Source organism: Heterodontus francisci, chromosome 34, assembly GCF_036365525.1.
Source record: "Heterodontus francisci isolate sHetFra1 chromosome 34, sHetFra1.hap1, whole genome shotgun sequence".
NCBI classification, from domain to species: Eukaryota; Metazoa; Chordata; class Chondrichthyes; order Heterodontiformes; family Heterodontidae; genus Heterodontus; species Heterodontus francisci.
The window spans coordinates 13,496,544-13,509,270 of record NC_090404.1 but is presented as its reverse complement, the minus strand read 5'-3'; the positions used below and the strand labels follow the sequence as shown (position 1 = coordinate 13,509,270).

The 12,727-nt window shown below is 46.9% G+C and overlaps 1 protein-coding gene across 7 annotated transcripts; it reads right to left on the bottom strand.

The window, feature by feature from the left end:
• Positions 1-85: 85 nt before the first annotated feature.
• Positions 86-3,470, bottom strand: LOC137349087 (zinc finger protein 239-like). 7 transcript variants are annotated; one of them, XM_068014403.1, is made up of 3 exons: positions 3,434-3,454; positions 2,297-2,379; positions 86-1,233 (listed from the first exon to the last, which is right to left on the bottom strand). In XM_068014403.1, the coding sequence occupies exon 3, from the start codon at positions 929-931 to the stop codon at positions 596-598; it is 336 nt and encodes a 111-aa protein (XP_067870504.1). In that variant the 5' UTR covers positions 932-1,233; positions 2,297-2,379; positions 3,434-3,454; the 3' UTR covers positions 86-595. The 7 variants fall into 7 exon arrangements, with proteins under 7 accessions (XP_067870504.1, XP_067870507.1, XP_067870508.1 ...); XM_068014406.1 differs by lacking the exon at positions 2,297-2,379 and having other exon boundaries at positions 3,434-3,470; XM_068014407.1 differs by lacking the exon at positions 2,297-2,379 and having other exon boundaries at positions 3,422-3,441.
• Positions 3,471-12,727: the final 9,257 nt, after the last annotated feature.

Genomic DNA, 12,727 nt, shown 5'->3' with positions numbered 1-12,727 from the left:
CAAAAATACAAGTCTTTGTTTAACAGAGCAGAAAAGGCTCAAAAATGGAACAGTCAACAGCAGCATTTCAATTATTTATTTATTTATTTAGAAATACAGCACTGAAACAGGCCCTTCGGCCCACCGAGTCTGTGCCGACCAACAACCACCCATTTTTATACTACCCCTACAGTAATCCCATATTCTCTCCCACCTACCTACACTAGGGGTAATTTACAATGGCTAATTTACCTATCACCTGCAAGTCTTTGGCTGTGGGAGGAAACCGGAGCACCCGGCAAAAACCCACGCGGTCACGGAGAACTTGCAAACTCCGCACAGGCAGTACCCAGAATCGAACCCGGGTCCCTGGAGCTGTGAGGCTGCGGTGCCCACTGCACCACTGTGCCACCCTCTTTTCCTGGAAACAAATTCTCCACACACTGTGTCTTGGAAATAAACTGATTTACTTGACATTTATCCAGAATATTAAACTCCAGTCCAGTCATTGGGGTAATTAACATCGGTAAACACAAACATCAACTGCCAGAATGAACATGAGTCAGTCCTGCATGTGATTAACAGCAGCAATAACAACAGAATCCAATCCGTGCAGTCACTTGTGAACTTGCTCGTGTCTCAGCAGGTTTGATGAATTGTTGAATCCCTTCCCACACACAGAGCAGATGAATGGCCTTTCCCCAGTGTGAGTATGTTGGTGTCTCAGCAGATTAAATCTACTTTTAAAGCTCTTCCCACAGTCACATTTCAAAGGTCTCTTATCAATGTGAACAAGTTGGTGTCTCAGAAGGTGAGGTAACTGAGTGAATCCCTTCCTACATACAGAGCAGGTGAACGGCCTCTCCCCAGTGTGACTGCGTCGATGAATTTCCAGCTCAGACGGGTAATTGAATCCCTTCCCACAGTTCCCACATTTCCATGGTTTCTCCATCGTACAGGTATCCTTATGTCTCTCCAGCTTGGACGCTCACTTGAAGCCCTGTCCACACACACACAACAGGTGTAGAGCTTCTCCCTGTTGTGAATGGTATGATGTTTTTTCAGGCTGTCTAACTGTTTAAAGATCTTTCCAGTCAGTGCACTGGAACACTCACACTGATGTTTAAAATCTTTTCCTAGACAGAACAGACAAACAGTTGATATTCAGGTCTTGATGAATCATGTGACTCTGTCAGATCTTGATCTGCTGCTTGGTTTATGTTTCCTGTCTTTAAATCCTCACCTTCGAATCCCCTGTAAAAGGAGTTTACAAAAGACATCACTGTCAGTCCAGGTTAGAAATTCACAACATTCTCTCCTCCTACTTCCTGGCCCAGAATGGCTGTGCATGTGCCCTGCTGCACATTGCCCCCAATAAAGTTAGCAGCTCTTAACCCAGGCCTATCACGGGGCTGTTAACTCTGGCCTGTCACTGGGAGAAACCCCACAGCTGCTGCCCTGCTTGATGTAAACGTGGGACTGGTAGCTTCTTATTCGGGGTTTGATTCCTACACCAGGTGTTTGTAAATCAGATAATATTCCCTGTTTTATATTGGGACCTGGGGCTGCACTCAGTATGCGTGAAGCCTGCACTGCCCCAGGATTTATTAACCCGCTCCCTCCAGCCTCCTCCTTCCTATTCCATTACATTTCCACACTTTTGCTGTCATCCCTTCCCCATCTGCCAGAACCACAATATGGTTCATCTTGTCCTCACCTTCCATCCCACCAGCCTCCATCATTTCCCTCACCTCCAGCGTGATGCCACTACCAGACAGATCTTTCCCTCCCTTTTCAGCATTCTGGTGGAACCATTCCCTCCACGACACCCTGGTCCAAACCTTTATCACATCCAACACCCATTTCCCTTCCCATGCAAGCACAGGAGATGTAACACCTGCCTTTTTAACTCCTCCTTTCTCACTGCCCAAGGCCCCAAACACTCCCTCAATGTGCAACAGTGATTTACTTGTACTTCCTTCAATTTAGTATACCATAGTCATAATTCAGTCCCCGATATATTGAGGAGAGCAAACGCAGATTAGGTGACCGCTCTGTGGAACACCTCCATTCAGTTCACAAGCATAGACCTGAACTTTTGGTCGCCTGTCATCAGAACTGTCTGTTCCACTCCCACCCTGCCCTCTCTATCCTCAGCCTCCGACACTGTTCTATTGAAGGTCAACAGAAGCTCAAGGAATGGCAGCTCATCTTTCAATTTGGCTCTTCAGTCTTCCGGACTCAACACTGAGTTCAACAATTTCAGATCATTTCTGTTACAATTCAGTGAGATGTAAACAGTAACCCTGACACTTACCAGCACCTCCAGGACAGATGGTGAGAAAACCCCAGTGTTCAGAGTAAGAATAAAATTGTATGCAGATCCTCCCCTTCTAATATCTTGTAAAAGGAGTTTACAAAATTCATCACTGTCAGTACAGGACAGAAATTCGGAATAGACAATCCTAGTTTCTGTGGAACATTTATTCCTCTCATGTTCCCCCAAAGCTGTAAATCCCGTCCCACACACTCTCCCTCCTCCCTGTGCTGAAATCCAAACTCCTCTGCACCATTTCTTTCCTCCACTGCCAGTTTTCTCCCTCCCTCTACTCTGGCTGGGTTCAGTTCTCCAGCCCCTGTGTGCAGAGTGAAAATCAAATCAATGATTTTCTCTCCTGGTCATAGGGAGCCTGAAGCCCCGCCCACTCTGTGTTGTCACCAAGATGGCCGCGCATGCGCTCTGCTCCCTATTCAGCCAAGGTGGTGGGCATTAAACTGCGCTTGTTTTGGTAAAAGCCCCAGAGCTGCAAACGCGGAACCTGGAAGTTCTTATTCGGGGCTTGCGGCCTACATCAGGTGTTTCTGAAGCCTCCCCGCCCAGCCGTTGGCTCCATTCCTCCCCTGCGCCCCGCCGACTCTCACCCGCAAAACACACCTCCAGAACTCGCACAGCTCTAATCAAAGTGACACTGCGCATGTTCCTGATACAGTCCCGCATTCCGCATGCGCACGGAACTCCTGCAGTAACTACACTGTCACTTTCCATCACATATTGCAAACTCCATCTTAAATGAACTTGTCCAATAATACCGTGAGCTTTAATTATATCAACAAGCTTCGTATTCACCACCTTATCAAACCCCTGTTGACAATCCATCTGCATTTTCTTGCTCTCTGCACTGTTATTCCCTCAAATAATCCCTGAATTAATCTATTTCACTGACAAATATTGCAGTGTTTGCGCCACACGCACAGGGCTTCGTCTCTGCAAAGCCACACAGGAAGGGCCAATTTTTTCCTTTGAGAAATCAGGTTTCAAAATGATGCAGAATTTCAGCCAATGAGGGGGATCCGGAATAAAAACAGAAAGTGCTGGAAATACTTAGCAGGTCTGGCAGCATCTGTGGAAAGAGAAGCAGAGTTAACGTTTCAGGTCAGCGACCTTTCATCAGACCTGAGGGGGATCCGCGCTCAGCCCGACCCACTCTGTGCTGAAAGCCCCGCCCTCATTGACTCTGATTGGTTGGAGGACCAACTGCCTGCTCGGGCCTCCATTCCCGTCCCACTCATCCCATTGGCCGGAGCTGACGTCAATCATCCTATCATTGTGAAGTGAGCAGGGGGAGGCGAGTAACAACGAATTGTATTTAATATAATGAAGTGCCCCAAGGCGCTTCACAGGAGCATTCAAAAACAAAAAATAACACCGAACCACGTAGGGATTTATTAGGTTAGATGACCAAAAGCTTGGTCAAAGAGGTAGGTTTTAAAGAGCCACTTAAACGAAAAAAGAGAGGTGGAGAGGTTTAGGGAGATAATTCCAGAGCTTGGGGCCCAGGCAGCTGCAAGGATGGCCATCAACGCTGGAGCTTCCCTGTGCCTGGATGATGCCACTGTTTTCTGCTCGGATTCGCTGTCAGATGTTGCAACCAGTTTGAACTGGCCTCGGGAACCAAAGTAAATCATGGCAAGAGTGAGGCCACGTTTTTGGGAATTGGGCCATCCGATCCTTTGTCCCCTTGACCGTCAGGGGGTGCTGGGACATGCACCAACAACTGGAAGAAGTGAGCAGCCATGGTGAAACAGAAACTGGTCATATGGAAGCAATGCTCCCTCTTCATTGTAAGTAAGAGTCTGGTCATTAGGTGTAAGGTGCTCTCAGTGGTGCTGTACATGGCACAGGTCTGGCCCATACCCCACTCCTGCACCGCAGTGGTCACCTGAGCCATATTGCACTTTATTTGAAGATCGAAAGTGAACCATGTCCACAGGGACACAATAGTCAAACCTCTAGATAAAGGCAGAAAAAAACACCCAGCATCCTGAGCCTGCGCTCAGCCCTAAGCCTGATCGGGGAGGGGGGGGCACCTTTCTGTGGCGAAGTTCGGGCCTAAGAAATTTGGGCCAGTGGGTGGGGGGGGGATGGGTACGGAAGTGGAAGCAGAGACTTTGACTGAGATGGAAATCTCTGAGCCTCAGCGCCCCTCCCAGAATAAGATGAGGAGGCACCCCTCCTCTGAAGGGGGCCATGAGTTGTGCGGTCCATCTCCTGGTGGGGGTCCTTGGGCTTCCCGCGCCACCAGCGCCATCAGCCCTAAGCCGCAGCCCTCTGTCCCTCAGGGTTGAGTGGGGAGAGAAGCCCCTGTTAATTTAGCAACTCCCGATGAGGGGGGAGAGTGTCTGCCTGTCGTGGGAGAGACTGTGGACACCACAGGAGAAATATCTCTTTAGCTGATAGGTCAGATGTCAGGGTGGGGGTGAGACCTATGAGAGTAAACACTCCCAGCAGCCTGATGCTGCCACCCAGGATGTACCCTACCGGAGGCCAATTTGCAGAGCAATTTGCAATCTGCCAGCTCTCTGGGCACTGGCAGAGCAGGAGTTGGCCTCCTCTCTCTGCCTCCAGTCCCGGTGCCAGCTGGATTTCCAGAGTCGGGAACTATCATCTCCCCTTGGCCACCCACGAACCTTAGGATGGAGGTGCAGGGGGTTCCTGAACCACTGGCACCCATAGGCACCAGTTCCCTAGGAGAACCCAGAGAGGACTCCTCCGCCATCAGTCCTGGGAGTGAGATTGGGACCAGCTGGAGCAGGTGGGACGTCCGTTCCACAGTGTGTGGTGAGTGTGTCGGTCGGTGGCAGTGATGACCCAGAGAAGGATGGCAACTCGATGTGGGGCACGGGGGACGATGTTGAATCCATCACCACCGAGGTGGTGGAATCCGTCGTGCCTCCTACTGAGTCTCCTCTCAGCCCCATTGCAGAACTCCTGGACTTCCCTACTGCCTGTAGGGCTTGCTTCAACAATGTTCAGCTGGCTCTGACCAGTGGTCAGATTTGGTGCTGATCATCTGGTCCATCCGTGCCATCCTCAGATGTGGGGGAAGGGCACAGGCATGAAACTGGTTGTGAGGTGCCAGTTCAATGCGTTCCTCTGTGGGTTGCTGAGGGAGTGGAATGCAAGGTACAGTTCCACTCCATCCTTACAGTGAGGTGATGGTGACAGGATCAAAGTACTTTTGACATGACGCTATGCATAGCCAGCCTGAACATCAGTGGTAGCAGGGGGTCTCTCCACAGATTTCAGAGTCTGGAACATGGTCGCCTCCAGTCAGGGCACTCCCCCACCGGTAGAGGATAGGGCTCCGACTGTCCAGGCGGCTGGCTCTGGGGACACACCGACAGGTGGAGGAGTAGCTGAAGTCTCAGGGACGCCCCTCACTGTGGGTGACGAGGGGGCTTGGGAGTGTGGGGTGCTCCTGGCCGAGCTGACGCCCATTCGGCAGGAACTGTTCTTCAGACCCAGGCCCCGAAACCATCCTCGTGAGCCAGTCCCACACAACCTAAGCTACCTCTTGAAAATGCCCTCCATGCTATTCCATACCGCGCAAAAGCGTTTCCTGTATGAGCTGGTCCTGCACACTGTTCACTTCCTCACCCTCGTCTGCCACCTGACCATGCTGTGGCGGTCCCTGTTGCCATCTGGTGGTGAGGAGAATCCCCAGTGGAGGTCTCTCTATGTGGGAGTCCTCCCCTTTTACATCGGAGACCTGGGATGGTTGTGCTGCACAGGGCAATCCTGCGCAAAAGGCTTTTAAGTAGGCTCACAGACTCCCAGGCTGCCTGAAATTTCTGTGGCCTGGATGAGTCGGTGTTCCATGTTTATATGGAGTGTGTGAGGTTGCAGCCCCTCTTTGAGTATTTACGGGGGCTGTTTCTCAAGTTTTGGCTGCACTTTAGCCCTATGGCTGAATGGGGAATAAAGGCCCCCTCAACAAAAATGAAAGGGGTCTGGGGTGTAAATGCAACCTTAAAAAAAACAGGTTAGATACAGAGTAAAGCTCCCTCCACACTGTCCCATCAAACATTCCGTGTGCAGTTACAGCTCAGGTTACATACAGAGAACATAAGAAATAGGAGCAGGGGTAGGCCATTTGGGGTTAGGCTCCTGCAGCTTTCCTGCTACTTTCAGATTCAATTTAATCCAACCAGGGTGACTTGTCCGTGACTACAACTAACCACTATGGGTACAGGTATATGTTGGTTATGATGTTGGTTATAAGTGTAGCAGATTTATTAAGTAGTTTATATTCAGTGCAAAGAGGCAATACTGAACAAAGACATTAGTCATAGTCTATTCCTCAGAACCTCGGCAGTAGCCCTCTGAGTGACTGTGGCACAGTCTCAATTCCTTTCTCTCTTCATTCATTATCTTGTTGCATCATAAACAAGTGCTTTTGCGATGTTACAGGATTCATGCCGATCCCTCGAATTAAATTCTTGTGTTCATTGAACTTCTATATTTACTCATTTCCAAGAAATTTTGTGCTGTGATCATGTTTAGTTGTAATCTTGGCTGGCACAACAGGTGCTTCAAGAGGCAAGTGTGGACCAGTAAGCATATTAACAGCAATAACTGAGTTATAACCAATACATGTGAAATTATTCACCGTTCACCTATAGTAGTTGTCCCCACCTACAGATCACCTAATTTAATAATGTTCTAAACTATTAGCACAAAAGTGCATAGAATTCAAAGCAATCAATTATTCATGGACTTAATAGATTCTCCAGTTCTCCTTTTACCTGTATATAATTTGTATATAATTCTTACTAAATACTAGACCTATGTATTTCATTCTCTTAATGCAGACTCCATATCCCTCTTTATGTTAATTTTACTCCCTCTGACAGGTAACATTCTACTTTAGAGTCAGTTTGTCTCTGGTGAATGTGTCAATGCCTTGATGATATAAAATGTTGTCTCACTCTACTGGCCCCAGTAACAATGTCATGCCTTAACGTTTGTCAAGAAGTTGAACATGTCGTGAGCGGTTCTTCAGTGCATTTCACCAAGTATTTCTGCATGTTAGTTCCTTCACATAGAAAAATAGGAGCAGGAGTAGGCCATTCGGCCCTTTGAGCCTGCTCCGCCATTCAATATGACCATGGCTGATCATCCAAACTCAGTAACCTTTTCCCGCTTTCTCCCCGTATCCCTTGATCCCATTAGCTGTAAGAACTATATCTAACTCTTTCTTGAATATATTTAATGATTTGGCCTCAACTGCTTTCCGTGGTACAGAATTCCACAGGTTCACCACTCTCTGGGTGAAGAAATCTCTCCTCAGTCCTAAATAGCTTACCCCTTATCCTTAGACTGTGACACCTGGCCCTGGACTCCCCCACCATCTGGAACATACTTTCTGCATCTAGTCTGTCCAGACCTGTTAGAATTTTGTAGGTTTCTATGAGATCCCATCTTATTCTTCTAACCTCTAGCGAATACAAACCTAATCGACCCAATCTTTCTTCATACGTCAGTCCTGCCATCCCAGGATTCAGTCTGGTGAACCTTCACTGCACTCACTCCATAGCAAGAACATCCTTCCTCAGATAAGGAGACCAATGTAGCAAGTCACATGTGCACTCTTACACCAGTGTCCCAATATCATGCCACACATTCTCGACTCTAAGGTGATCTTATCAAAAAGTGGGGAGTGGTGTTTGTCTCCCCCTGTATGGTCCCGATGCCTTGGGTAATTTCCCCACTATGAAATGTGGTTTTCTTAAAGAACAAAGATTGTAGGCAAGGATACAAATATCACCAAAAGAAAGCTATCAATTACAATTTTTATCTACATTTTCCTGACTTCCAGTGGAAAGTGCTAGACTTTTCGGAAATTTTACACTATATTAATTCCCACAACCAACGGATCAGATCTAAGCACTGCAATTCTGACACATCCAGATGTGAACGGTGCTGGACAATTAAACAACTAACTGGAGGAGGTGGCTCCACAAATATACCCATCCTCAATGATGGGGGAGCCCAGCACATCAGTGCAAAAGGTAAGGCTGAAGCATTTGCAACAATCCTCAGCCAGAAGTGCTGAGTTGATGATCCATCTCGGCCTCCTCCTGAATTCCCCAGCATCACAGATGCCAGACTTCAACCAATTTGATTCACTCCATGTGAAAGCAAGAAACGACAGAAGGCACTGGATACTGAAAAAGCTATGGGCCCTGACAACATTCCAGTAATAGTGCTGAAGACATTTGCTCCAGAACTTGCCGTTCCCCTAGCCATGCTGTTCCAGTACAGATAAAACACTGGCATCTACCCAGCAATGTGGAACATTACCCAGGTATGTCCCGTACACAAAAAGTAGGAAAGTGCAACCCAGCCAATTACACCACCGCCCCCCGCCCCCCCCCCCCCCCCCCCACACACACACCACCCCATCAGTCTACTCTCAAGACTCAGTAAAGTGATGGAAAGTATCATCGACTGTGCCATCAAGCGGCAGTTGCTTAGCAATAATCTGCTCAGTGGCGCTCAGTTTGGATTCTGCCAGGGCCACTCAGTTCCTGACCTCATTACAGCCTTGGTTCAAACATGGACAAAAGAGCTGAACTCAAGAGGTGAGGTGAGAGTGACTTCCCTTGACATCAAGGCAACATTTGACAGAGTATGGCATCAAGGAGCCCTAGCAAAACTGAAGTCAATGGGAATCAAGGGGAAAACTCTCCGCTGGTTGGAGTCATACCGAACGCAAAGGAAAATGGTTGTGGTTGTTGGAGGTCAATCATCTGAGCTCCAGGACATCACTGCAGGAGTTCTTCAGGGTAGTGTCCTAGGCCCAACCATCTTCAGCTACTTCATCAATGACCTTCCTTCAATCATAAGGTCAGAAGTGGGCATGTTCACTGATGATTGCACAATGTTCAGCACCATTCGTGACTCCTCAGATACTGAAGCAGACCATGTAGAAATGCAGCAGGACCTGGACAATATCCAGGCTTGGGCTGATAAGTGACAAGTAACATTCGCGCCACACAAGTGACAGGCAATGACCATCTCCAACAAGAGAGAATCTAACCATCTCCCCTTGACATTCAATGGCATTACGATCACTGAATCCCCCACTATCAACATCGTGGGGGTCACCATTGACCAGAAACTGAACTGGAGTAACCATATAAATACCGTGGCTACAAGAGCAGGTCAGAGGCTAGGAATCCTGCGGCGAGTAACTCACCTCCTGACTCCCCAAAGCCTATCCACCATCTACAAGTCTCAAGTCAGGAATGTGATGGAATACTCTCCACTTGCCTGGATGGGTGCAGCTCTAACAATACTCAGGAAGCTCGACACCATCCAGGACAAAGCAGCCCACTTGATTGGCACCCCGTCTACAAACATTCACTCCCTCCACCATTGATGCACAGTGGCAGCAGTGTGTACCATCTTCAAGATGCACTGCAGCAACCCACCAAGGATACTCAGGCAGCACCTTCCAAACCAGCGACCTCTACCACCTGGAAGGACAAGGGCAGCTGATGCATGGGAACACCACCACCTACAAGTTCCCCTCCAAGTCACACAACATCCTGACTTTGAACTATATTGTCGTCCCTTCACTGTCGCTGGGTCAAAATCCTGGGACTCCCTTCCTAACAGCACTATGGGTGTACCTACCTCACATGGACTGCAGCGGTTCAAGAAGGCAGCTCACTACCAATTCTCAAGGGCAATTAGGGATGGGCAACAAATGCTGGCCTAGCCAGCGACGCCCAGATCCCATGAATAAGTAAAAAAATAAATAAATAAATTGACTGAAGTCTGCATGAAGAGAGCAGATGGAGGATTTCACAAGAGCCTATTAACTGCTGGTGCAATTCTACAACAGTTAGATCTCCAGAAAGAAGGGAAGCAAGTGTGGGGACAGCAGAGGATTGAACCTCTGTTCCTCTCTGTTTCTATTACATAAGGCTCTGTCTCAGTTATTACACCAGACAATGTCTCTATTTATAATACATAGAAACATAGAAAATAGGAGCAGGAGTAGGCCATTCAGCCCTTCGAGCCTGCTCTGCCATTCAATACAATCATGGCTGATTGTCCAAACTCAGTACCCTCTTCCCACTTTCACCCCGTATCCCTTGATTCCTTTAGCCCTAAGAACTATATCTAACTTTTTCTTGAATATATTTAATGATTTGGCCTCAACTGCTTTCTGTGATAGAGAATTCCACAGGTTCACCACTTTCTGGGTGAAGAAATCCCTCCTCATCTCAGTCCTAAATGGCTTACCCCTTATCCTTAAATTGTGACCCCTGGCTCTGGACTCCCCCGCCATCGGGAACATCCTTCCTGCATCTAGTCTGTCCAGTCCTGTTAGAATTTTGTGGGTATTTATGAGATCCCCTCTCATTCTTCTAAACTGTAGCAAATACAAGCCTAATTGACCCAATCTCTCTTCATATGTCAGTCCTGCCATCCCAGGATTCAGTCTGGTAAACCTTCGCTGCACTCCCTCTATAGCAAGAACATCCTTCCTCAGATAAGGAGACCAAAACTGCACACAGTACCCCAGATGTGGTCTCACCAAGGCCTTGTATAATTGCAGCAAGACATCCTTGCTCCTATATTCGAATCCTCTCGCTATGAAGGCCAACATACCATTTGCCTTTTTAACTGCCTGCTGCACCTGCATGCTTACCTTCAGCGACTGGTGCACAAGGCCACCCAGGTCTTGCTGCACCTCCCCCATTTCCCAATCTATCGCCATTAAGATAATAATCTGCCTTCCTGTTTTTGCCATCAAAGTGGATAACCTCACATTTATCCACATTATATTGCATCTGCCATGTATTTTCCCATTCACTCAACCTGTCCAAATCACACTGGAGCTTCTCTGCATCCTCCTCACAGCTCACACTCCCACCCAGCTTAGTGTCGTCTGCAAACTTGGATATATTACATTTAATTCCCTTATTTATATAATTAATATATACTGTGATTGGCTGAGGTCCTAGCACTGATCCCTGCGGTACCCCACTAGTTACTGCCTGCCACTCGGAAAAACACCCGTTTATTCCTCCTCTTTGTCCATCTGTTAAATACATTTGCTTTGAGGATTTAAGTTTAAATTTAAATCGGGTTTGCAAGTGTGATGATCTAGTCACACATCGAAGGTGAGAGAGATGTTGTGGGACACACACTAAGTCCAGTAGCTGAAAGTGATTAACAGACTGGGTTTTGTGTTTAGTCATCCCGGGCGAGTTACTGGTACCTTCCCTGGATCCCAAGGCTAGGAGAGGCACTCTGGAAGATATGGGGAGCTGGCACTTGTCCATGAGAGTAACCCAAGGTACGAGAACTGAAATAATCTAGAGTTAGAAAGGAAAAAAGCCCCAAAATGGAACAATCGGTAACAGGACATCAAGTAGTCTACTCTTGTCCAGGGGGAATCCAGGACTGGACAAGTGTGTATTTGAGACAAATCTGATTTAGTTGGAAAATATCAAAATTGAACTCTAGACCAGTTGTAGGGGTTATTAAGATCAGCAGAAACAAACTCCACTTTCAGAATGAACGTGGTTCAGTCCTGGACGTGATTAACAGCAGAAATCAACGGCTTCAACAAAAACAACTTGCTTTTAGATAGCACCTCCAGCATAATAAAACTTCTCAAGATACTTTACAAAGAGCATTATGAAACAAAATATGATACCAAGCAGTCTAGTGTAATACAAAAGATACCGGCTCTTGTGTAACATAAACAGATGCAGGGACTAATGTAATATAAACAGAGACAGGGTCTAGTATAATATAAAGAGACAGAGTCCAGTGTAATATAAACAGATGCAGGGACTAGTGTAATATAAACAGATGCAGGGACCAGTGTGACATAAACAGATGCAGGGACCAGTGTAACATAAACAGAGGAAGGGTCTAGTGTAATATAAACAGATGCAGGGGCCAGTGTAACATAAACAGAGACAGGGTCCAATGTAATATAAACAGAGACAGCCTAGTGTAATATAAAGAGAGACCTGGTCTATTACTGTGTAATTGAGAATAAGCTGAATGCAATATTAGCAGAGACATGGTCTCACATAGTAATAACAAAGATAGAATCCAATGTAATATAGAGAAATTGTCTGATGTAATAACTATCAGAAACAGTAACTAAATTCTAACTAAATTGAAATTTTCACAATAGGAGCAATGTTAATGTCTGACCAATGGGTGGTAGTGAAAGCACGAAACACTTGGCTAAAGTGACTTGACTCTGAGTTCAGAATCAGTAAATTCTAATTAAATCGAAATTTTCACAATAGGAGCAATGGTATTGTCTGACCAGCAGATGGCAGTGAAAGCCTAATTCTTGACACCAAACAGGCGCTGCCTCACCGCACTGGAACCTCAGTCTGTTTATATTAAATAGACCCTGTATCT